Source organism: Euprymna scolopes, chromosome 45 (genome assembly GCF_053919585.1).
Source record: "Euprymna scolopes isolate OS-2025 chromosome 45, ASM5391958v1, whole genome shotgun sequence".
NCBI classification, from domain to species: Eukaryota; Metazoa; Mollusca; class Cephalopoda; order Sepiida; family Sepiolidae; genus Euprymna; species Euprymna scolopes.
In genome coordinates, this window is record NC_136526.1 from 40,436,518 (window position 1) to 40,459,530 (window position 23,013).

General features: G+C 35.2%; 1 protein-coding gene across 1 annotated transcript in view; it reads right to left on the bottom strand.

Moving 5' to 3' along the window:
* Positions 1 to 7,626: 7,626 nt before the first annotated feature.
* The window catches only part of LOC145269487 (dopaminechrome tautomerase-like), a 92,368-nt gene continuing 76,981 nt past the window's right edge, over positions 7,627 to 23,013 (bottom strand). Inside the window, exon 2 of the mRNA XM_080125212.1 lies at positions 7,627 to 9,875. Coding sequence (XP_079981338.1) covers positions 9,446 to 9,875 — 430 coding nt within the window. The 3' untranslated portion in view covers positions 7,627 to 9,445. The remainder of the gene's footprint in view (positions 9,876 to 23,013) is intronic.

Sequence of the window (23,013 nt, forward strand, 5' to 3'; positions counted from 1 at the left end):
ATCAGGAGTAATGGTCAAGCCTAGAAGCTTGTCAAAACTTGAGGCCTCCTGAAGACGAGAGCCATTCATTTCAATTGATGCCAGATGGGGACAGAATGTTGATGATGTAAAGAGAGAAGCTTGGTTTTAGATGCATTAAAAGTAACCAGCCACTCCTTTCCCCATTGTACTACGTGCTCAAGATCAGAGGAGAGAGAATTGGAGAGAACTTGGTCGTTGTCTGCCCCCTTGCCGATCTTATATTCCCAACATTCCCAATAGGTGTCGCTAGCAGTGTATCATTCAAAAACAAGATGGTGGGAAGTTTTTCTTGATAAAATTTCTCATAATATTTGATTTTCTTAAATAAAAAAAAACTACTTGATCGATTTACATGATTTTTGAAATATGACATTTTCATGCAGTAACAAGTACGTACACTATAAAGATTTTTGTTCAGATTTTTATAGTAAAAAAGATTACTAGTGGACCATTTATAGACTTGCACCTGAAACAGTATTAATATTACTTTCATCTAAATATTTAAGAGTAATGATAGAGTTCCAAATAATAAACCGATACATTAATGCAATTCTTTGCATCCGTATAGACTGACCGAAGAACATAGTGGTGAAACTTCATGCATTGGTTAACAATGACCGGCAAAGTTACTAAATTATGGTGCGAGTGAATTGCGGGGGGAAAAAACTCTGTGCATGCATTAAAAATGCTTTTTTTAATTTATTTATTTTGTTAAATACTTTTTTTATGGAAATCGCTCGAGACAAGGTATGAAACCATTTGATGTAAGGAGCTAACAAGAATAAAAGATGATTCTTGCACAAACAGGAGATGTCTATTGACGTTAGTCTTGTAAGACAGTAAGTAGAAGAAAACCTTGCAGTCCTTGGAAAGAAGCTACTGGAATAGGAAGCTGCATTTCAATGGGATATTAAAACAGTGAATTGATGGAGACCTCTAGACCAACAAGTCAACCGAGCTGGAACAAAGTAAGCAGAGAATAGATCAGACAATTATGAGAGATACATGCTATAATAGTATTTGTAGAAAAAATCTGAGACTAGCAACATCACGTCTGTGAGAGAGAGAGGATCAGTGAAGAAGAAAGTGTTGGGCCAATCAAATTACAGATATGTTTCTGCAATTTATCAAGAAATGGGACAGAGATTCACCAGCTCAAATATGTACATGATTTGATAGTAGATTTGTAGATATAAAGAATAGCCTTAGGTGTGAGAAAGTGTTTAGAACGATAGAGAAAACTGCTTTTATGAGAAGTCGAAAGAGCAATGGATTTAACTTATCGACTCCAATAAAGATTTGATCAGAAAGAAAGACCAAGAAGTCTTAGGGTTGTTTTCTCATCGAGAGCAAAGACATCCATAAGAATCTCAGAAAGATAAAATCGCTGGAAAAATTAGTGAATTGCTCTATCGCTCTAGAAGGAAGTTCAATTCCTATGCAATCCTCTATATTTGTATAAAGGTCAATTACACCACAAAATGTATATTGTTGCTACATCTTGACCGAAACTGCTTGGATCACACTATCCACCATTTATAGCGTTCAAAATTGGCTTTGAAACTTAGCAGGCGATGCCCTTTTGTTTTTCTTTGCAACTGCTTTATTTCAGAAGAGACTTGTGAGCCTGTCTCTGCTCTATCGTTACTTTCTGTGATTGAAAGACGATAGTTGAGTCTTAACAGGATTAAACGAAATAAGCCATTTCTTACCCTTATCCATAACTGAACCTAGATCAACTTGTAGATCAACTGATTTGAGAAATAGTAATTGTCTGTATTTTTGAGATGAGGTGTTTTCATTGATTGAGATTGTCTTGGTTGTTATCGTCACAACGTTTTGGACGTTTTGCCCTCCGGCCTTCATCAGGTGGTTTTTTGTATTGAATAATAATAATAATAATAGAATAATAATAATAAAGGGTTGGGTTCGAGACTCCTAACAAACAGTTCCCCAGTTCGATACAAAAAATCACCTGATGAAGGCCGGAGGGCAAAACAGCCAAAACGTTGTGACGATAACAACCAAGATGAGGAAGTCAGTCTGACAATCTCAATCAATGATTTGAGAAAGATAGGCGCGAAGCAATATCAGAATAGAGGTGTCATTAGCACAAATGTTAATTTTCTTAACAATATTCTATGGAAGGTCATTTATAATAAAGAAGAAACAGTGTCAGATCTAGAATTGAGCCCTGGGGAACACCAGCATTCATAGGAAAAGAAAATGAAGATTCTCCATCAAGAGTTCCTATTTACAATACCTCCCCACGGGGGCAGAGTTAGACACCAGGGTCGTTTTTTAACGTGGAGAAAAAGGAACAATAATAAAAAAATTATCAGAAAACAGGGTGGAACAAATGCTAATATGATTGCAAGAATTAGGAATGGATAGAGTTAAGTTCAGGGAATTTCTGCCATTACTAAGCAGCAAAACATTTTATTTATTTTTTATGGAAATCGCTCCAGACAAGACACAAAGCCACTTGATGTAAGGAGCTAACAAGAATGGAAGATGATTATTGCAGAAAATGAAAAGCCTGAAATTGGAGGACAATAGCTGAGTCTTGAAGCCATTTCTTACTCCAATCTGTAACTGAACCCAGATCAACTTGTAGATCAACTGCATATTTCAACTGGTTCAAGAAAGATGGGCGAGTAGCAATACCAGAATAGAAGGTGGTGTCATCAACAAAAATGTTAATTTTCTGAATAATATTCTTTGGAAGGTCATTTATTTAGAGAAGGAACAGGAACTTAGAATAGAGTCCTGAAGAACACCAGAAGAATACTCCTTCAAGAATTACTCACAAGCTTTGATCAGAAAACAATAAACAATTTTTGATCCACAGTCTCCAATTTACACTTCTAACGATTACTGTATTGTCCTTTTGACCACGGTACACTTTTTGCTTTTTTTTTTACATGGGGGTCACCACTTATCAAGGCCCGAAGGCCACTCAGGGATAAGGGTTATTGCGTGTACAGTAATCAATGAGATAGTATTGTAGTAATCATTAGTATTGGGGGTTTTGATAGAGTGTCTTACTTAAGGGGGCGGTTTGTCAGGAGTTTGTTTATGTTGGACTTGAAGACGTCCAAGTTGTAATCAGGTGGGAAACAGGCAAGCGGCAGAGAGTTCCAATGGCGTGCAGTTCTAAGAAAGAAACTTTGCTCATGGAATCTACGTTTGGATTTAGGCACAGATTTAGGCTACACTCTGTAGCCCTTATCCTCGAGTGGCCCCTGGGCCTTGATAAGTGGTGATTGCCTTGTAAAAAATAAACACATCCATAAGAATGTCAGGAAAAAAAAAAGGACATGTTTGTGATTGAAAGACGATAGCTGAGTCTTAACGAAACAAGCCATTTCTTATCCCAATACATAACTGAACCTAAATCAACTGCATTTTTCAACTGATCCAATGAAGATTGGCGAGAAGCAATACCAGAATAAAAGGTGGTGTCATCAGCATAAAATGTTGATTCTCTGAATAATATTCTCTGGAAGGTGATTTATTTAGAGGAGAAACAGTGTTGGACTTAGCTGAAGAACACCAGAAGAATACTCCATCAAGAGTCACTCACAAACTTTGATCAGAAAGAAAGGACCTAACAATGTCAAAAACTTTACCACCAATAGCATAACCTCAAAGTTTATGTAGAAGACCAGGATGCGACACTCCATCAAACAGCTTAGAAATGTCAAGTACAAAGATCCTACCCTAGCCTGAATTATCCATAAACCGACAGATCCGTTCAGCTATGACACTTAATATATCAGCTTTTGAATGAAAACCACGGAAGCCAGACTGGACATCGCTAAAGAGGCCCCAACGCTAAAGAACTTTCCAGAAAATGAAAAGCCTGTTGTTGATTAACTTTTCAAAAGTTTGCTAATAAGAGAGAGAAGACATTATTATGTAAGGAATCATTCTGAGTTCAAATCTATTGAGAAACACGCACTTTAAATATGTAAGCACTGCATTATATGATATATATGTAACTAGCAGTTCAGCTAGTTCTGTAAGTGTTAGATATATGGGGTATTGAAGTGGGTTTATCAGGTTAGTGTTTTTAACGTGTAACTATCTGACTCCATTGAAATAAATAAGACAGACATCATATTTTAAAGGTAAGAAAAGCAGGTTTATTTATTGGTGGGAGGTATGTAGGGAGAGTTTGTTTTAGTGGTAGAAGAGAATGTTCGTGATTGTGTGAGAGAAAAGTCAGCGTGGAGAGGAATCAACAAAAAAGAATGTTCGTTCAGTTGTACTTATCGGTTTAGGTATGAACAAGACAACGGTAGTAAAAGGAAAGTGCTCGGCCCGTAACGTGAGAGCAGAGTTGGCTTCAGTTCACTTTGGTGTCTTCTTTGTTCTGGTTTAGGTCTGAGTTAGGCAATGTTTAGTCATTGAAGGCACTTGGCCCATAACGTGAGAGCATAGTCGGCTTCAGTTGCCTTATGTCTTCTTTTTTTTTAAGGTTTGGTGACAGAATTCAGCCGTACGTTCACTGACATAGTGGGGCAAATTCTCTTCTCGAATCCTCTTTTTTTCAACCGGAAGTCCCGCGCTTTCTTCCAGTGCGCACAAGACCTCCTTCCTTCGTCTCCGACTGTCGATTTCTCCACCTCCAGTTTACGTCCAACTCTTACCATCCCCCCCACAGATATTAGCAGAGCAATGCTGAATGTATGTTCATCGATAATTGTTATGATCATTGTAATATTTGTAAAATTAGAATGCTATCATAGCAAAATAACTATTCACTGAAAAAAAACTATTTCTGTTGAAATGTTTTAAAATTAAAGTATTAACCTCTAGAGTCTGACATATAATGTACCCCCCTCGACGTAAATACTCCCAACAAACCCGACAAGCAACTAAATCCAACCCCTTCACAGTAGAGATCCCTAGATGTAAGAGAGCCTTCTACACCAGTAGTTTCTTCCCCAGAACCACTAGACATTGGAATTCCCTTCTGGGTTCCTGCTTCCCCAACTGTACTGACATGCAGAAGTTCAAGTGTAATGTGAACCGACATCTTGCTGCCCAACTCCCCACATAGTACCCCTGTAGATTATGTCCCTGATAGTAGCCCCCTACATCAAAGTGGCGATATGCCTTGTTTGGGGTGAAAATGTAATTAAAAAAAATAGTGTTACGTAGAGGTCATTTTAAAGTGACGTGGACTTTAGGTAGAGTTTTGGGAAAAAGACACGTATGATTTGATCAGTCAAGAATCAGGATTGAGAGAGAGAGAGAGAGAGAGAGAGAGAGAGAGCGGATCGAGTCAGACGATGATGGCTCCCAGTAGAAGGGGATCAGAATGTGTTAGTCTAGTACCAGCAGCAGCTTTCCGATGCGGAAACATTGGTAAATAAATTTGCTGAAAAGGCAACCCTAGATTTGTTGATTCGTTGGGATGAATCTTCTTTGCAGTTTTTTCCCGAAGATCCATCAAACAAAATCAGGGACAGATCGGGTATGTTTCTCCGATTGGCTTGATGTTACATACAACTCCAGAGAACTGTTATTTGTCCATTTTTGTTACATGTCCGTTGTTGTCATAAGTTTTATACCACTAGACGTTACATGGGTGAGACATACATACATAATATACACCCCTCCATGTTAGACAGAACGCACATTACATATATGTTCTGGTGTCGCTATACTACCCCCCATATATAACATTGGACTACTATTTGGGACCATGTTTATAGGGGACTATGCAAGGAGATGAGCAAGATGTTGGTTTACATACCCCTTCGACGAGCAAGATGTTCGTTTACGTACCCTCTCGATGTAAATACCCCCGACAAACCCGACAAACAGTTAAATCACACCCCTTCACAGTAGAGATCCCTAGATGTAAGAGAGCCTTCTACTCCAGTAGTTTCTTCCCCAGAACCGCTAGACTTGGAATTCCCTTCCGGGTCCCTGTTTCCCCAACTGTACTGACATGCAGTAGTTCAAGTATAACGTGATCAACATCTTGCTGCCCAACTCCCCAATAGTACCCCTGTAGATTATGTCCCTGATAGTAGCCCCCTACATCAAAGTGGCAATGTGCCTTGTTTGGGGTGAAAATGTAATAAAAAAAAATTAAAACTTCTGCATGTCATTAATTAGGAAAACAGCTAACAGGGAGGGAATTCCAAAGTCTAGTAGTCCGAGAGAAAATGATGTGAGAATATTTTGCTGATCATCTCATCAATAGGGCTAGGACAACAGCATATTCTTTTCATTGTTTTGACTCTCTAGTGTGTATCCGTTGATATCTTATATGCTTTTATATAGAATAATGTGGTTCTCGGATGATTAACTGTGTTGGATATATACTCAAGAGTCAAAACAATGAAAATAATATGCTGTTGTCATAGACCTACTCATCAGTAATAAGTCTTATTCTGAATGGAGTTTTATGAAAGTAATCAAAATAAATGCTGTTGGACATTCATGACAAAAACTTGGTGGACAAGTCAGGCATAAACTCAAGTTTATTCATATCAAATATGATAAAATAAAAGGAAAAATAATCGTAAAAATAAAAGGAAATGACTGTTTCTGACCCCATTTATCAATCATTGACTTTGAGATGGCTCCACAGATAAAAATCTGAGTGGGAGGGAGGAGGGATAAGATCCGTTGCATTTAAAGACCATTCAAAATCAGATATATTATTATTATTATTATTATTATTATTACAATCCACTATAAATGATATCGCATTTGAGAAAAGCAGTAATGTTCTAAAATGTTTTGTGTAGTTCGTATTGGACGGACTTTGTCAACGGTGTCCACGAACTTGCTGTTTTTAATACCCAAATTTTAATCGACCTACATTTTTAATCGACTTTTCATCGACTCTATATATTTTAACTTATCGCCGTTTACTGTATATTTTAGTTTTAACTTTTAATTCTCATTTTCGCTCCTTCGCACTTTGACTTCAACACCTGATGATGATTCGTGGACGAATTGAAAACGCTCGTGACAGCAACAAATATGGAACTTTTATTAATATTTTTGATTTTGATACAAAAACGATTATACGGAAAATCGAAAAATTAAGAAAAACGAATCATAAAGCAAAGTGTTTCCGTTGCATTTAATAATGTTTGCTTGAATGAAAAAATGTTGCCTAAATATACCAATTTCAAATATACATACATATATATATAGTGTGATCCCCCCTCTATTCCCATAAGTACCAGCCATGTAATTTACTATTATATAAACGGAACTTTGTGTGTGTGTCTGTGTGTGTCTCTGTATATATGAATTCGTTCCCTATGGACTCCTAAACGATTAGGCTGATTTTTTACGAAATTTCATACGAAGGTACCAGAACTGTGACACATAATGGCATAAAGTACTGAATAAAATTTGGTTGTAAATTACACTCTTCTGCGGGTAAAAGGCAGTTGCGGATTACTGGGGACTTCTACCCAATCATGGCTGACAGAATGAGAGCATACTACCCCTATGAATTAATTAAAGGGTTTTCGAGATTCCCTCGACTGGAACGTTGTAAAAATAACGCACACAAGTCATCTGAAGAATTAAATTATCCAAATAATCCAATCCTCACGTAAAAAATACAGAAACAGGAAGTTTATTTGTACCAAATATGGATTGTGAATTTTATTATATTAAAAGCGGAGGGTGGGTGGGCGGGTCACTCTGCACTTGAAAAAATAAAAATAATATTATTTATTCACAAGACTAAATTATAGTACAAGAAGCGTTCCAAAAGCAATACCTCCTAGTTTTTATTGTGTCGGAATGGATCAAAGAGGGATTGCAAATTGCAATGTTATCATGATTGTACTTATGCATTCATGGCCTGAAAGTTTCATCTCTCTGCTGCAGATATTGACGGTGTGAGATTCTTAGAAAGCAACGCCTGTCATAGACGTTCGTCAGAAGCAAAGATTTGTTGTTGAATTCCTGAAAAAAGTGCATCAAGAATGTCGCTCGTTTTAATGGTATCACTCCCGTCTTCATAGCTCTTCAACTTTTTTAGTTAAAAAAATAGGAGGCTCTACTTCCGGAATGACCCTAGTAGGACAAAGTGCACTTCGGACATTTATGCACAGCTACCGTTTTTTCGATGGCAAAGATGCATTGAGAATGGTGACGACTATGCAGAAAAATTAATTTTGAGGCACAAAAGTTCGCCCGTTTTAATGATACCATTCTTATCTTCGTATCTCTTCAACTTTTTGGAGTTAAAAAAAAAAATAGGAGGCTTTACTTTTGGAACGACCGTCGTATAAAAGATTGAACTTTAATGAATCAAAATAAAATGATATCAAAATTAAAAGCTTCAGCACTGAATAAATCCACAAACAAATGGGTTGATGTGCCATAAAATATACGAATAAAACGTTTGCAAATTAAAAAAAAAAAAAAAAAAAAAAAACACAGGATTTTTTTTTTAAGGGAACAGTTAGAGAGAGAGAGTGAGAGAGATAGAGAGGAATGTTTAATACGATAGCAAATGCAGTAACTCAAGAACAATCTGATAATTGTAAAAAACCAAAACTTTTTGATTTGGAGACGGGTGATTATTGTTTAGATAAAATAACATAGAAAGCACAAAAAACAAAAAAAAAAATTAACAGTTTTTTTTTTGTTTTTTTTTTAATGGAGTCGTTTTTTTGCACTGAAAAATGTTCTACGAGTTTTGGTCGTCAATTGTTCACAGGATTAGTGCAGGTGGAGACAAAGAAAAAATAAAAAAATAAAAACATAACACATGCATATATTACTTGTATTTTTCGGACTACTGTTCTCATCTTGCGTGTGATTTTTCACAACGTTTCAGCCGATGTAACATCCGACTTCCTCAGTTGTATCTTATTGTATTCAGGAATCTTTCTGCCAAACTTAGGAATCTGCACAGAATTTCGAAAATTTCAAATGAAACCCTTCATTAAATCCACGGGGAGTAGCATGCTCTCGTTCCGCACAAGAACCCACGTAAAGAACTTGGTAAAATTCACTTCTGGAGGTTAAAGGTTCAATCCTCAATGCAGGTGACACTTAAAATACAATTGCAAATTACTTATAACTTTTATCCAGTCAGGGCTGACGGAACAAGAACATGTTACCCCCTATACCCCCCAACCGGCTCTGTGGATTAAATAAAGGGTTTTGTTCAAAATTCCATGCAGATTCCCGAATTCAACAGAAAGATTCCCTAGTTCAACAGAAACATTCCTGCGTTTGACAGACAGATTCTCGAGTTCTACAGAAACATTCCTAAGATCTACACCTGAAGAAGGTCGAAGGTTACATTGACCGGAACGTTGTGAAAATGGCACTCAAGATGAGAATCATAGTCCGAAGAATCCAACTAATACGAATAATCAATCGTCATCTCAAAAATTCAGAAATGCAATTTGACATGAAATTATATGGAAGCCAATAAACAGCAGATAAACACAATTATGGCCGACATGAACATCCGCGCCGAACAGGAAGTGGTCAACACCTCGTAATTATACGGTTGGTTATCCACAAAAATCTTAACAATTTTCATTCGCGTGTCCACGTTGTCTGTTTCATTGAAGTACATACTGAGGTCCATGGTCACGACCCACAGGTAGCCTTCTTCGTCAAGGGCCATCTTTCCTGGGAAATATTCCAACCTAGGTTGAATGTTGACCATCACCTCGTTTTCCTTGACCACTGCTGCCTCGCCTTGCTTCTGGTTTTCTAAGTCAGAATTTCGATCCCAGTACGAAATAGATTTATTGTCAACGTTGCTGAAGAAGAGGAATTTCGTGCCCATCAGAATGCAGAAACCATGGAAATTTTTCTGCCCAGTGATGCGGTTATCCCTGTAATAAAGAAAACATAAAATTCATTAATCGATGCTTCTAAATGTAGAAATATGAAATCTAATAACTTCATGGCAAAAGACACATGCAACAGTCACAAATGAAAATAAAGGTCTATTTTCTCTCGCGTATGAATATCCATGCCAGGTGATTCGGTCACACACTGACCAATCAGATTGCAGAATGGGCAGGAGCAGCTAGAAAGTGAAGAGTTCCAATGGCAAGAGACAGGAAGACAATTTTTTTTTTTTTTTTTTTTTCAAGGGTGTCACCACTTATCAAGGCCCAGAGGCCACTCGAGGATAAGGGTTAATAGGTATACATTAGTCATTGTGATTTTAGCATAGTAAACAGTGGGAATTTTGAAACTTGGATTACTTAGGGGGACGATTCAATTAGAACTTGTTCACTTTGGACTTTTTCTTTTTTTTTTTTTTTCATAGGTATCAACTCATTATCAAGGCCAAGAGGCCACTCAAGGATAAGGGTTAAAGAGTGTACAGTAGAAATTGGACAATATAATAATCATTAGTAATGAAAATTTGTTAAATTTGATAACTTATATGGAACGGCTCATCAAGAACTTATTTACGTTAGACTTGAAGACAACCATTGCCTCACTAAACGGGGTGCATCCCCTTGGTTATTGAGAAGCGTCTTACAACAAGACAGTTTGAATGATTGAATGATTGAAATTAAAAATCAAAAAAGAAAAAAAAAAGTTTAGAAAAACTGCACAGGCAGTTTGGACATGCCTCAGCTGAGAAATTAAAACTGCTATTAAAGTCTGCTGGCTCAGATGTTGTGGAGGTGGCTAAAAAAATTTTTTTTTTTCCGTCGCCAAATCGGAAGGGTCTATTACTTCTCTTAATAATAATATCTTCTTGGTTGATATTCTTTTTATATTCATCCAACCATCTTTGGCCACAAACGGTCCGAGTACAAGCTGTGTCAATCACTGCCATGGTCAATGACTCAACTAAAAAAATTTTACTTGGAGAATATTCATCGTGTGAGAGAAGTGTGATGTTACACTCTTCCATTTCTGTTTCCATAGCTGCCCGTTTTGCATTTCTGTTAAGTGAAAGGCTAACAGCCAATGCCTGTTTGTTCTTTTGGTAAATCCGTCATCATTGTCCAAATCTTTATTTCATTTTTCCAGCATGGGTAGTCGTTCTCATCAAATCTAGGGGGATTTTTGAAAGAACTTGTCCTGCCTTGATAGAGTTCAAAATAGACTCCGTAGCCTCGTAGGAGATGTCCTTTTCTCTTCCCTGCAACCTCTATCTCACAGAAGAGATGTTGCAAGCTTGTCTCTGATGTATCGTTATTTTCATGGAAAGTGTTCGACTGAGCTTCAATCTATGGTCCCCCTTGCCAAACTTTCACAAGAAACACTCGTCTAGCTGAAAGCACTATCAATAATTACCCCCACTCTTTATCTGTGCCTAAACTTAAACATAGATTCCATGAACAAAGCTTCTTTCTTAGAACTGCACGCCTGTGTAATTGTCTTCCGTTTTCCTGCTTTCCAGCTGACTACAATATGGTTGTCTTCAAGTCTAACGTAAACAAGTTCTTGATGAGCTGTTCCATATAAGTTAACAAATTTACCGAATTTTCATTACTAATGATTACTATATTTTCCAATTTCTACTGTAAACTCTTTAACCCTTATCTTTGAGTGGCCTCTTGGCCTTGATAATGTGGTGATGCCTGTGTAAAAAAAAAACAAAAAAAACAACAAAAAAAAACTCTTTCTTTTCTACTCTCTCCTGGTTCTGTTTACAATCTTTGCTGAAGGTAATTACTGGCTAACAGGATACTATTTTGAAGTATCCTGTCGAACAAGAAATTCTTGTAAATTATAATTTCCAGTCTTTAATTGTGTTCTTGTATATATATTTTGCTAGTATATATATATATATATATATATATATATATATATATATATATATATATATATATATATATACTAGCAAAGAGAGGGGGCTTTGCCCGGGCATAAAATACACTTAAATATGATATTTTAATTCGTCCGGATTTCGTATATATCATTATAGTCATGATTTCAAAAGTAAAAAGAAAAAAAGTAATTGGGTGCCATCAGCTAGAATTGAAACCAAAACCGTAGCATTCAAAGCTGGTGACGTTACCACTGTACCAACATGACACACATATGGACGGATTAAAAGTTAAAAAATTAAAACTTAAAAATAAACTAAGATGAATTTACAAAATGTATAACGATTTTTTTTCAATTTTGACCCATTTTTGACCCCTTAAAAACTATTTTAACGGCTAAAGACAGATAAAAGAACGGCCCGTAAAAATCCACTCATTTGAGGCTCCTAGCGCCAGTCTGCAACTTTTAGTTTCAGAGAAGATAGAGTATGAAAATATGGAAACAGACAGACAGACAGACAGTCAGAGATATAGCCTTTTATATATTGGATATAAGAAATTGAATTTAAAATTTACAACAAATTTATTATTCAATAACTAATGCAAGTTGAAAACTTGAAAATTTTCCTTATTTCATGGACTTTCAAAGAATGACTATTATCCTCAGAGGAAGGTAGTTTAGCAAAATTATATTCATAGGCAAACTATGAATTTGAATACTACAAATTATGTAAGAAGTCATATTTGTATAAAAGTTGATAATAGCACAGAAATTTACAGGTTAAAAGGATATTTCAAAGGAAGTCCAGGCTTGAAGAAAAAAGTTGAAAATGTGGTATAGTCCAAATAATTTATATATATATATATATATATATATATATATATATATGTATATATATATATATATGAACAAATGATTAATAAAACATGTTAAAAGACATCTTGAAAAAGAGTTAAAAACATATTTAATTTTAAAAAAGGAAGCACAAGATAAGTGGATAGTCCTTAATCCACGGAGTTTCGAAGAAATACTCTCCTTCTCATCAGAGGGCAGGAATTAGCAAAATGCAGGATCGAATTTTGCATATAAAAGTATTTAATGAAGCTACAACTAAGTCAAAGATCTTACTTGGTTAAAAAAAGGATGAGGTAAGGGGAACAGGAGGCAAAAGAAAAATAATAAAAAGATTTCACATGAATGGATAGTCCGGTGAAGGGTAAAAATCCAAAAATGGTGAAATCCAAAATGGTCGAATTTAAAATTTTAATTTAACATGTTTTATTAATCATTTGTTCATATTATAAGCTCTATTTCCTTTTCGGTTTTATTGAGCTTTTTACATCTGGCTGAGTTTATTTTACTTGTAAATATTAACTCTTTAATATTTATAATATATTTTAAGTTTACCATTTTGATTACCTTAGTAAACTTATTGTAACTTTTATATATATATATATATATATATATATATATATATATATATATATATATATAAGATTATCAATACTTATGAAAGACATTCTGATATAAAATCTAAGAACACTGCTAAATACATGAAGCATATTTGTGTGAAATTTGGTTTGCACGGTACCCAAGATGGCCGACCAGTAACAACGTGGGGGATAGCATCCCCCCCCCCCAAACGAATGCACCAGGTTTATCATGTACAAAATTAACATTTTGTTGGTAACATCGGATGGAAATAACATCTGACGAGTTGATGAGAAAGAAAATATTTATGAAAACATAAAATCATAAAATTGCCATCCCATTAACGAAACAGCTGAAATGAAGAGATCCAAGATGAAATAAACAAGAGTTATAAAAAAGAAAAAAATGTAAGTCTTTGAATTTCAACAAAATTTTGTACTATATATATATATATATATATATATATATATATATATATATATATATATAGTCATCCACATACAATACTGTTTCGCTGTTTCACAGCTCATCAGTGAGGCTAGACAGGCAACTACCTCAAGCCAGGATCAAAACCCGACAGCCCAAACGACAGTCAAAGCTTCTAACCTTTACGCTATATATTGAATGATGATCAACGAATATTTTACCCTTCCATATTTTTATTGCCATCGAAATTGGTGAAATCTATTTTTCAATCAAATTGATTGATTGCCTGTCCTAGTTTGAGACCTATCCTGGCACACCAGGAAAAAGATCACATGCCTATCTGCAGTGACTTATTCCACAATAAATTGTAGTCTAGATTGTACTGTAGAGAACCTACTGTTGATTTTATGAAATTATTTTTATATATAACAGCTTTAATTAAAGTTTAAAATGAAAAAGTCAAGTATGATGGTTTAATTGTACTTTAAACAGAAACATTCATTTCGAATGCACCCCTGCCATATCAAAGAGCCTACTGTTGATTTTATACACTGGGGCTTTCTGCTTGTGTGGTAAGAAAACTTCTCAAGTGCATTTGTGATGTTAGGCTTTATAAGGTGTTGACGTTGATCAAAATCGCTTGTTTCTTCTTTCATCAGATTTTTCAATTATCAATACTTATCAAAGTCATTCCGATATAAAATCTAAGAACACTGCTAAATACATGAAGAACATTTGTGTGAAATTCCATAAAAATCAACCCAGCCGTTACAGAGTCCATAGGGAATGCACTCATGCAAAAACAATCATGGGTCAACAAGAATGTGATCTTAGTCAACACAAAATAACAAGAAATTTTTCAATAAACCTTTCTACTGTTAATAGACAATTCACAGGAGAAGAAATGCATTAAAAAAAAACACGTAAATTCTCAAATCTTATAAAATTCTTCGCAGTTAATGAAACATAATTCAGAAAATTCCGTGCGAAGTTTGAACGTACAGACCACATCATACAAAAAACAAAAAAAAAAACATGTTATCAACGTACTCCCAGTAGAATTTTCACGGCTCGTTGTTCTATCATTGTTGCTAAGCGACGACATGGAAAAAATGTCTTTACCGATGATAGATAAATTAAAATAACGGTTTCGATTATCGATAATTATCGGAGGTATTCTAAGACAAAACTTAACTAAGATCACTCGCAGACTTATACACTATATATATATATATATAATTTAAGGAGATTAGAACAATAGTCTAAAGAGCTGAGTGTATTTTAATGTAACAGTGAAATTACTAGTTTAATTAAAATACAGGAAAGAGAAAGTGCTCGTTGTAATTTAGATATATAATAAGCTCGATAGTTAAATGTCCTAGAGCTAATTCAATATTAAGTAATGTGATTGATAATTTAAAATTTAAAAATCAAATTATAATTAAATTAAAAATCCGTTTCATAAGAAGGAACAACAACAAAATCAATTATCTGTACGATCGTTTCGGAAAACAATCCTTTTTATCCTGGTATACATCAACTTGATGTATACCACGATAAAAAGCATTGTTTTCCGAAACGATCGTACAGATAATTGATTTTGTTGTTGTTCCTTCTTATGAAATGGATTTTTAATTTAATTATATATAATATATACACAAATTGCTCTTCATTATAGAGTGAAGGATATATATATAAAGAAATATTTTTAATAAACCTATACTACCTAAACTATATATTTTTTGGAAACAATGAGAAGCGAATTTGAGAGGGATAACATGATGGATTAGCAACAGAAGTGAAGCGAGACATAAATTTATCTAGTGCATCTCTTGAGGAGTCAACTTCTGGGTGGTCGAATAATGATCACTAACAAAGGCAAGAATCAGTCAGGGGTGGAAAGATTCCAGGGGATGAGAATCGGGAGTCAGTTAGAAGCTAGTCTTTCAGGGATGAAGTAGCAGTGGGAGTTGAACGTTCGATAAGGGAGCTGTTTTTGTTTTTTGTTTTTTTGTTTTTTGAGGGCTTGTGGCCAGTCAGTTGGGCTGAGGAACTTCTTTGGACAAGGTGAGTCCTTGTGGTTTTCAACTATTTCGATTTGATCATGCAATAATCACATTCTGCAAGTTTGTGGTTCAACCTAAGTAAACAGGTACAACTTTTAATCTCCCCCCCCCCAGATCTGTTATTTATTTATAAACTGGTGTTGTGGTTTTGCTTGGGATGTGAATTCTTTGTTACAGTGCTGACTGAATCACATAACAACCTCAGATTGCCACAGAGGGTGGCCCATGCCATGAACGCACAGGTGCATGTTCATAAATGAAATAATGAAGACAATGCAGATATTGTATAAAAATATATAATACATTTACAGAAAAGAAATATATGTATCAGTGATGGGACGATTCCAAAATTTTATAATTTGGATTCTTTTAAAATCTCTAAATATAAATTGAAAGCTACAAATTATGAAAGTAGTCATATTTGTGTGAAAGTTTATGATAACGCAGGAATGTATAGATTAAAAGGATATTCCAAAGGAAGTCCAGGCTTGAAGAAGAAAAGTTGAAAAATGTCGTATAATCCCAAGAAAATGTTATACAATTCAAAGAATTTATATATATATAATTTTTTTTTTAAGTTTGTTTTTGAAATATTGTTACTTTCAATGTCTACCGTTTTCGTTTAACGGGTCTAGATTGTTATTTTAAAAACCAGTCGCCGTTAATTTTGAGTTAAGCTCAATGTATCTATTTAATAGGTGCAGAGCATATATAGTGTAAAATTTTGTTGAAAATTGAAAGACTCACGTTTTCTTTTTTATAACCTTTGTTTATTTCCTGGAATTTTTCCATTACAGCTGTTTCATTGTAAAATTGCCTACCCAACAAAAGTTTACACTATATATATATATATATATATATATATATATAGTGTAAACTTTTGTTTTCTTTTTTATAACCTTCGTTTATTTCTTGGATTTTTTCATTACAGATGTTTCATTACATATATACATATATATATATATATATATATATATATATATATATATATATATATATATATATATTAGCAGAAGTACCCGCCGTTGACTGGGTTCAAAAACAGCCTACAGAAAATGGACTGTGATTGATGAAAGTATGATAGGTTATGAACAGGAGGGGGTTGTAAAGAGATAGATTTTCATACTCAAAAATTTTACCCTAAGCAAAATATGATGAAAGTAAAGATAATTTTTGCGAAAATATATTTTTTTATATAAACTTTGTTGCCATTCATAGCCAAGAGTGACCAACAAAATGATGTTTCCTTACAAAGAAAAATATCCTGTCCCCATTAACATGTTAAAAATATACCATTTGTTGTAAAAATCTAATGGATAAACGTCTGAAGAAGTTGATGGGGACAGGATATTTTTATGGAAACATAAATCGTAAAATTGCCTACTCATCAATGAAACAGCTGTAATGGAAAAAATCCAGGAAATAAACGAAGGTTATAAAAAAGAAAACGTGAGTCTTTGAATTTTCAACAAAAGTTTACACTATATATATATATATATATATATATATATATATATTCAAGTTTAAAATGGAAAAATCAAGTATCATGGCTCAATTGTGCTCTAAACAGAAACATTCATTTCGAATACACCTCTGTCATATCAAAGAACCTACTGTTGATTTTATACACTGGGGCTTTCTGCTTGTGTGGTAAGAAAACTTCTCAAATGCATTTGTGATGTTAGGCTGTATAAGGTGTTGACTTTAATCAAAATCGCTTGTTCCTTCTTTCATCGAATTTATCGATTATCGATATGTATGAAAGATATTCTAATATAAAACCTATTTAAGAACACTGCCAGATACATGAAGAACATTTGCGTGAAATTTCATAAAAATCAACTCAGCTGTTATAGAGTCCATAGCGAATGAACTCAGACACACACAGACAAAGTTTCTTTTATATATATATATATTTGGATTATATATTTTTTTGCTCCACAACGCGCTTTCGCATTCCAGTGATTTGTAAATTCTGACTATTTGGGGGGGGGGGGTAAATTTTTTTTTTTTTTTGCTCTTTCTTTTAAATTTTCGGATTACCGTAATGTGCATATACTTTCACAAACGCAAAAATACTTTTATGAGTTGAGAATGATCCATTGATTTTAGTCTTACTGGTAGTTTAAAACCAATAAATAGTTATCTTATGTATTAGTGATGTGACGATTTTTGCCATGTCAGCAACGGAAAATTTAGTCTAAACAAAAAGCAAAAATAAAACAAACAAACAAAAAAAATGAGAAAATCTTGATGTCCTAATAAGGACAAACGATTTTTATTGAATCAGGCATGTTGAAAAAAGTAAAGGGTATATCAACATTTGCAGAGATTCGGGGGTGCTGATTGGTGCAAGCATTTAACTTCCTTTCTGGCTTGTCTAATCAGAGGCCATCAATCAGCCGATCACAACAAGAAATGATAAAAAGGAGTGCCCACTAAACTGTTTCTGTTTCCAGCTTGCAGACTACACAACAAGCCGACTCAATCCCACGGTGTACCTTTCAAACTTGTAATTTTTTTTTATTCAATTTTCACCCCAAACAGGGCACAGTGCTACTTTGAAGTAGGGGGCTTCTATCGGGAACATAAGTTGCAGGGATATTATGAGGGAAGTTGAGTAGCAAGATGTCTGTTCACATTACACTTGAACTTCTGCATGTCAGTACAGTTAGGAAAGCAGGGAGTTCCAAAGTCTAGCGGTTCTGGGGAAGAAATTATTGAAGTAGAAGGTTTCCTTACACATATGGATCTCTACTTTGTAGGGGGGGGAGGTTTAGCAACTTGTCGGGTTTATTGGAAGTATTTACGTCGAGGGGGTACCATTGTTTGTAGTCTGTTAGAGCATCCACCATTAAAATACTTGTAGAACAGGCAAAGGGATGCAACATTTCGTTGATGGGACAGAGGCTTAAGCTTAGATGACAGTTCAGGACCTGTCAGGTTGCGACTCTTTTTTTAACCCTGTCTAGGAGTGAGAAACTAGTAACAGATGCACCAGCCTAAATGTGGCAACAATATTCCATACATGGGCGAATGGGATGATTTCAATATTTTCCCCCGATTCTGATACAATTACCGATTCTGTACTAAATTCCTGATTATGATACAATTCTGATACAATTCCTGATTCTGATTTTTTTTTTGCATATCTAAATATAGAGTTGTTTGGGGGAGAGGGAGTGGAGTTATAGTAAAAAAAAAAAAAAACCTATCAAATATATTCTCATGAACATATACTTTCCCAAACGTACAAAGACACTTGTAGAGAAGATCTATCGATTTTAGTTTTACTTGTCGTTTAAAATCAATAATTATCATTCCATCACGGATGCAAGTCGTGTAAAATTAAGTACTAAGCAAAAACAAAAACAAAACAAAAGTTAAAAGAATCGGTTTCGGCATCGGAAAACAGGCACAAATTTTTCTTGATTCCAATATTCTGAAAAGTTTAGATTTTTCTAATTCCTGATTAATTATCCCAACATCAGTATGTATATAAAAAAAAACAAAAAACAAAACAAAGATATTAGGAAGCGTTAACCGGCTCAGGCATGAACTTGGGATAATTTTCCATATCTATATAAATAAAACAGTAAATGTATGCATGTGTGAATATTTAACCGATAAACTCTTAACCTACTCGTCAGATAACACTGAAATTAACATGAAATAGTAATCATACACCAAGGATGGTTTATAATGAATAAAATCTTTGTTTGGATGAACAATCTGTACAGAAATAAGTTGAAAAGTAAAATGATAGTTTCAATTTGCCGACATATTTTTATCAGTTTTTCGCATGCACCATTTCAATCCAGCTAGAATTGGTTTAATTTTTAATCTTTTTTATCTATCTGCCAGGTTAGCTTAAACAGTAGGCAACGCGTCTGAAGAACTAAATGTTTTGGTTTCGATTCTAGCTGATGGCACCCAAGGTTTTTTGGTTTTTTTTAATCTTTGAAAATCAGTACTCTATGTTAGGTACAATATAATATGATGGCCTTCTTCAACAACAAGCATGAGTGAGCAGCTACGAAGTGTCGAACACTGAGCGACGAGCGGCGGCCACTCACCATCAAAACCCGAATCCTGTCTTCTTGTGCTCTATCCATGCATCGGGTTTCACAGTCATCAACGGAGTCACAGAGTCAATTAAAAAAAAAAATGATGAAGAAGACGTCCTCATCCACATAGGTGGACTATCATAATTAACTAACATTGTCTCCATATGCCAAAAAAACGTTCTAATAGCTTAGTGTTGATAGTGGTTAAGTTATTAACGACACGGATTGGAAATCGGGAGGTACTGAGTTCAAATCCAGTTCGTTTCATAGAAACACTTTCAACACTTATGCCTTACTGCCACGAAACAACTTTTTTTAAATTTCATGTTGAAGATCGCAGAACAAGGGGAGACAATACAGTTTCAAAACTGGTGTTAGATATTGGCAGGCAATGCTGAAAGGTAGCTGGTTGACGATTCTTATGATTATTCAAGCCAAAAAGATTTGTCATCTAAAATATGTTTTAGAATAATCAAAATATTTAGAATAAATATTTATTTACATTGATTTAGTAATGTTAACTTAAAAATGTTTTCATAACAATTTAGTTTACAACTTAGAAATAAGGACATGTAAAAACATCAGACAATATTAGCATGCAGAAATTTAAATGTAAAGTGAACAAACATCTCGCTGCATAACTCCCTATTTAGTATGCCCCCTTATAATTCCAGCCCCTAATCTACAGTAGCCCCTATGTTTCAATAGGAATGTTCCTTGTTTTGAATAAATAAAAGTACAACGTAAATACACCTTGCTTTTTATTATAGATTGAAGGATGGTACTTACTTATTATTAGGGAATGTGCTTGCGAGCATCAGGCTACACAGTCACAGAGTCAATAAAAAATTTTTTTTAAAGATGAAGAAGACATCGTCATCCACATGGACGGACTATCATAACTAGCATGATACATAAAGAAACAGGTGTGAGAGTAAGGTAACGTTTACGTAACAGCAGGCTCCTTCAGTCTTCGCCTAAACCAATTTGATTTAATTATCTTTTTTATTTGATTTTGGTTTAAGAAATATCTTCCACTGCTTGTAAAAAAAAGAGGCTCCTTCAGTCTTTGACACACTATGGATACCCACGAAGGGGTGCCTGCGCATACAAATTTTTGTGGCAGGAGGTACGCAATCTCCAACCACACCTCTCCTGAGTCAACATTGTTAAATACAAGTGGCAAGTGAAGTGTATGTACAGCACGAATGGAAACAAATGCCGAGATAAGCAGAGAGCACATACAGCACCTAGAATTCCCAAATGGTCACCCATCTGGTACTAGCCAAGCTCAATGTTGCTTAAACTTTGGTGATGTGTCAACGCGATTATGCCGTATATTCTTACTGTTTACATTCGTAACGAGCCTGTCTCTGTTTTATCATTATTTTCATGGCAAGTGCTCGTCTGAACTCCCAATCTATACCCCCCCCCCTCGCCAAACATTCACAAGAAACACTCGTTTGGCTGAAAACACTATCAATAATTTCCCCCACTCTTTTTCTGTGCCTAAACCTAAATGTAGATTCCATGAACAAAGCTTCTTTCTTAGAACTGGACACCTGTGGAACTCTCTTCCGTTTACCTGCTTTCCAGCTGACTACAATATGGCCGTCTTCAAGTCCAATGTAAACAAGTTCTTGATGAGCCGCTCCCCTTAAGTAATCCAATTTACAAAATTTACACTTCTAACGATTACTATGACTTTTTTTTGTTACAAAGTGGTCACCACTTATCAAGGCCCAGAAGCCACTCAGGGATAAGGGTTATTGTAAGTACAGTACGTTAGTGTGGATATTTAATAAAGTGTCTACATAAGGGGGCGGTTCATCAGGAATTTGTTTACATTGGACTTGAAGACATCCAAGTTGTAGTCAGGAGGGAAGCAGGCAGACGGAACAGAGTTCCACAGGCGTTCAGTTCTAAGAAAGAAGCTTTGTTCATGGAATCTACGTTTTGATTTAGGCATAGATAACGAGTAGGGAAAGATTTTGACAGTAGATTCAGCTAGACGGGTGTTTTTCGTGAATGATTGGCGAGGGGGGGACCAGAGATTAGAGTTCAGACGAGCACCTGCCATGGAAATAATGATAAAACAAAGATAGGCTTGCAACGTCTCTTCTGTGGGAGAGAGGTTGCAAGGAAGAGAAAAGGGCATCCCCCACTAAGCCACGAAGTCTATTTTGCACTCTGTCAGGGCAGGATAGGCTGTTTTTAGCAGCTCCTGCCCAGATATGGCAGCAGTATTCCATCTTTGGGCGTACTTGGCTTTTATATATATAGATAGAGAATTGCATCAGTAGTGAGATATCTTCTGGAGCGGTAGAAGGATCACACCATCTTTCCAGCGACCTTGGCAACAGACTTGATGTATGTGTTCCATTTCAGATCAGGAGTGAAGGTCAAGCCCAGAAGCCTGTCAAAACATGGGGCTTCTCCTAGACGAGAGCCATCCATTTCAACTGATGCCAGATGGGGATCAGAGCATTGATAATGTAAAAATAGGAGTTTAGTTTTAGATACATTAAAGGTAACCAGCCACGTCTTCCCCCACTGAACCACTCGTTCGAGATCAGAGGAGAGAGAATCAGAGAGAGCTTTGTCATTTACAGCCTTTGATGTGTTGCCGTAGATGGTCGTGTCATCAGCATAAATGTCAACGAATGATTTAAGTATGTGTTTAGGGAGATCAGAGAAGAAGTTGGGCCCAGGATGGACCCTTGAGGGACTCCAGCATTAATACTGCAGGCCTCTGATTTTTGTCCATTAACCACTACTCTTATGAGCCTATCAGAGAGAAATGATTTGATGTTGTTCTTTTGACCACTGTACATTCTTTAACACTTATCCTCGAGTGACCTCTGGGTCTTGATAAGAGGTGATTCCCTTGTAAACAAAAAAAAAAAAAATCATATATCAGCAAGAAAAGTAAGCAATGAAAATTCCTTTTTGTCCTTTTGACTCTTCATTTGTTAATGAACTCATGGAAGAAGATGTTCTTGGAAATGCTTGGAGAATTCAACAACTGAAGAAAGACAAGTGAGTTTTTTTTTTTTAATTATTTTTTGCAATGCTATGTAACTTGGCATATGTGTTCAGAGCATAAAATATGTTAGGTACAATATAATATTCAATCGAGAATTGCCTCTGTAACAAAATCTGCATGAATTAAGATATATTTAAGCATCTTTTACGACCGGCAAGGTTGGGTACACCCAAGCTAGTCTCTAACAAAATATGAT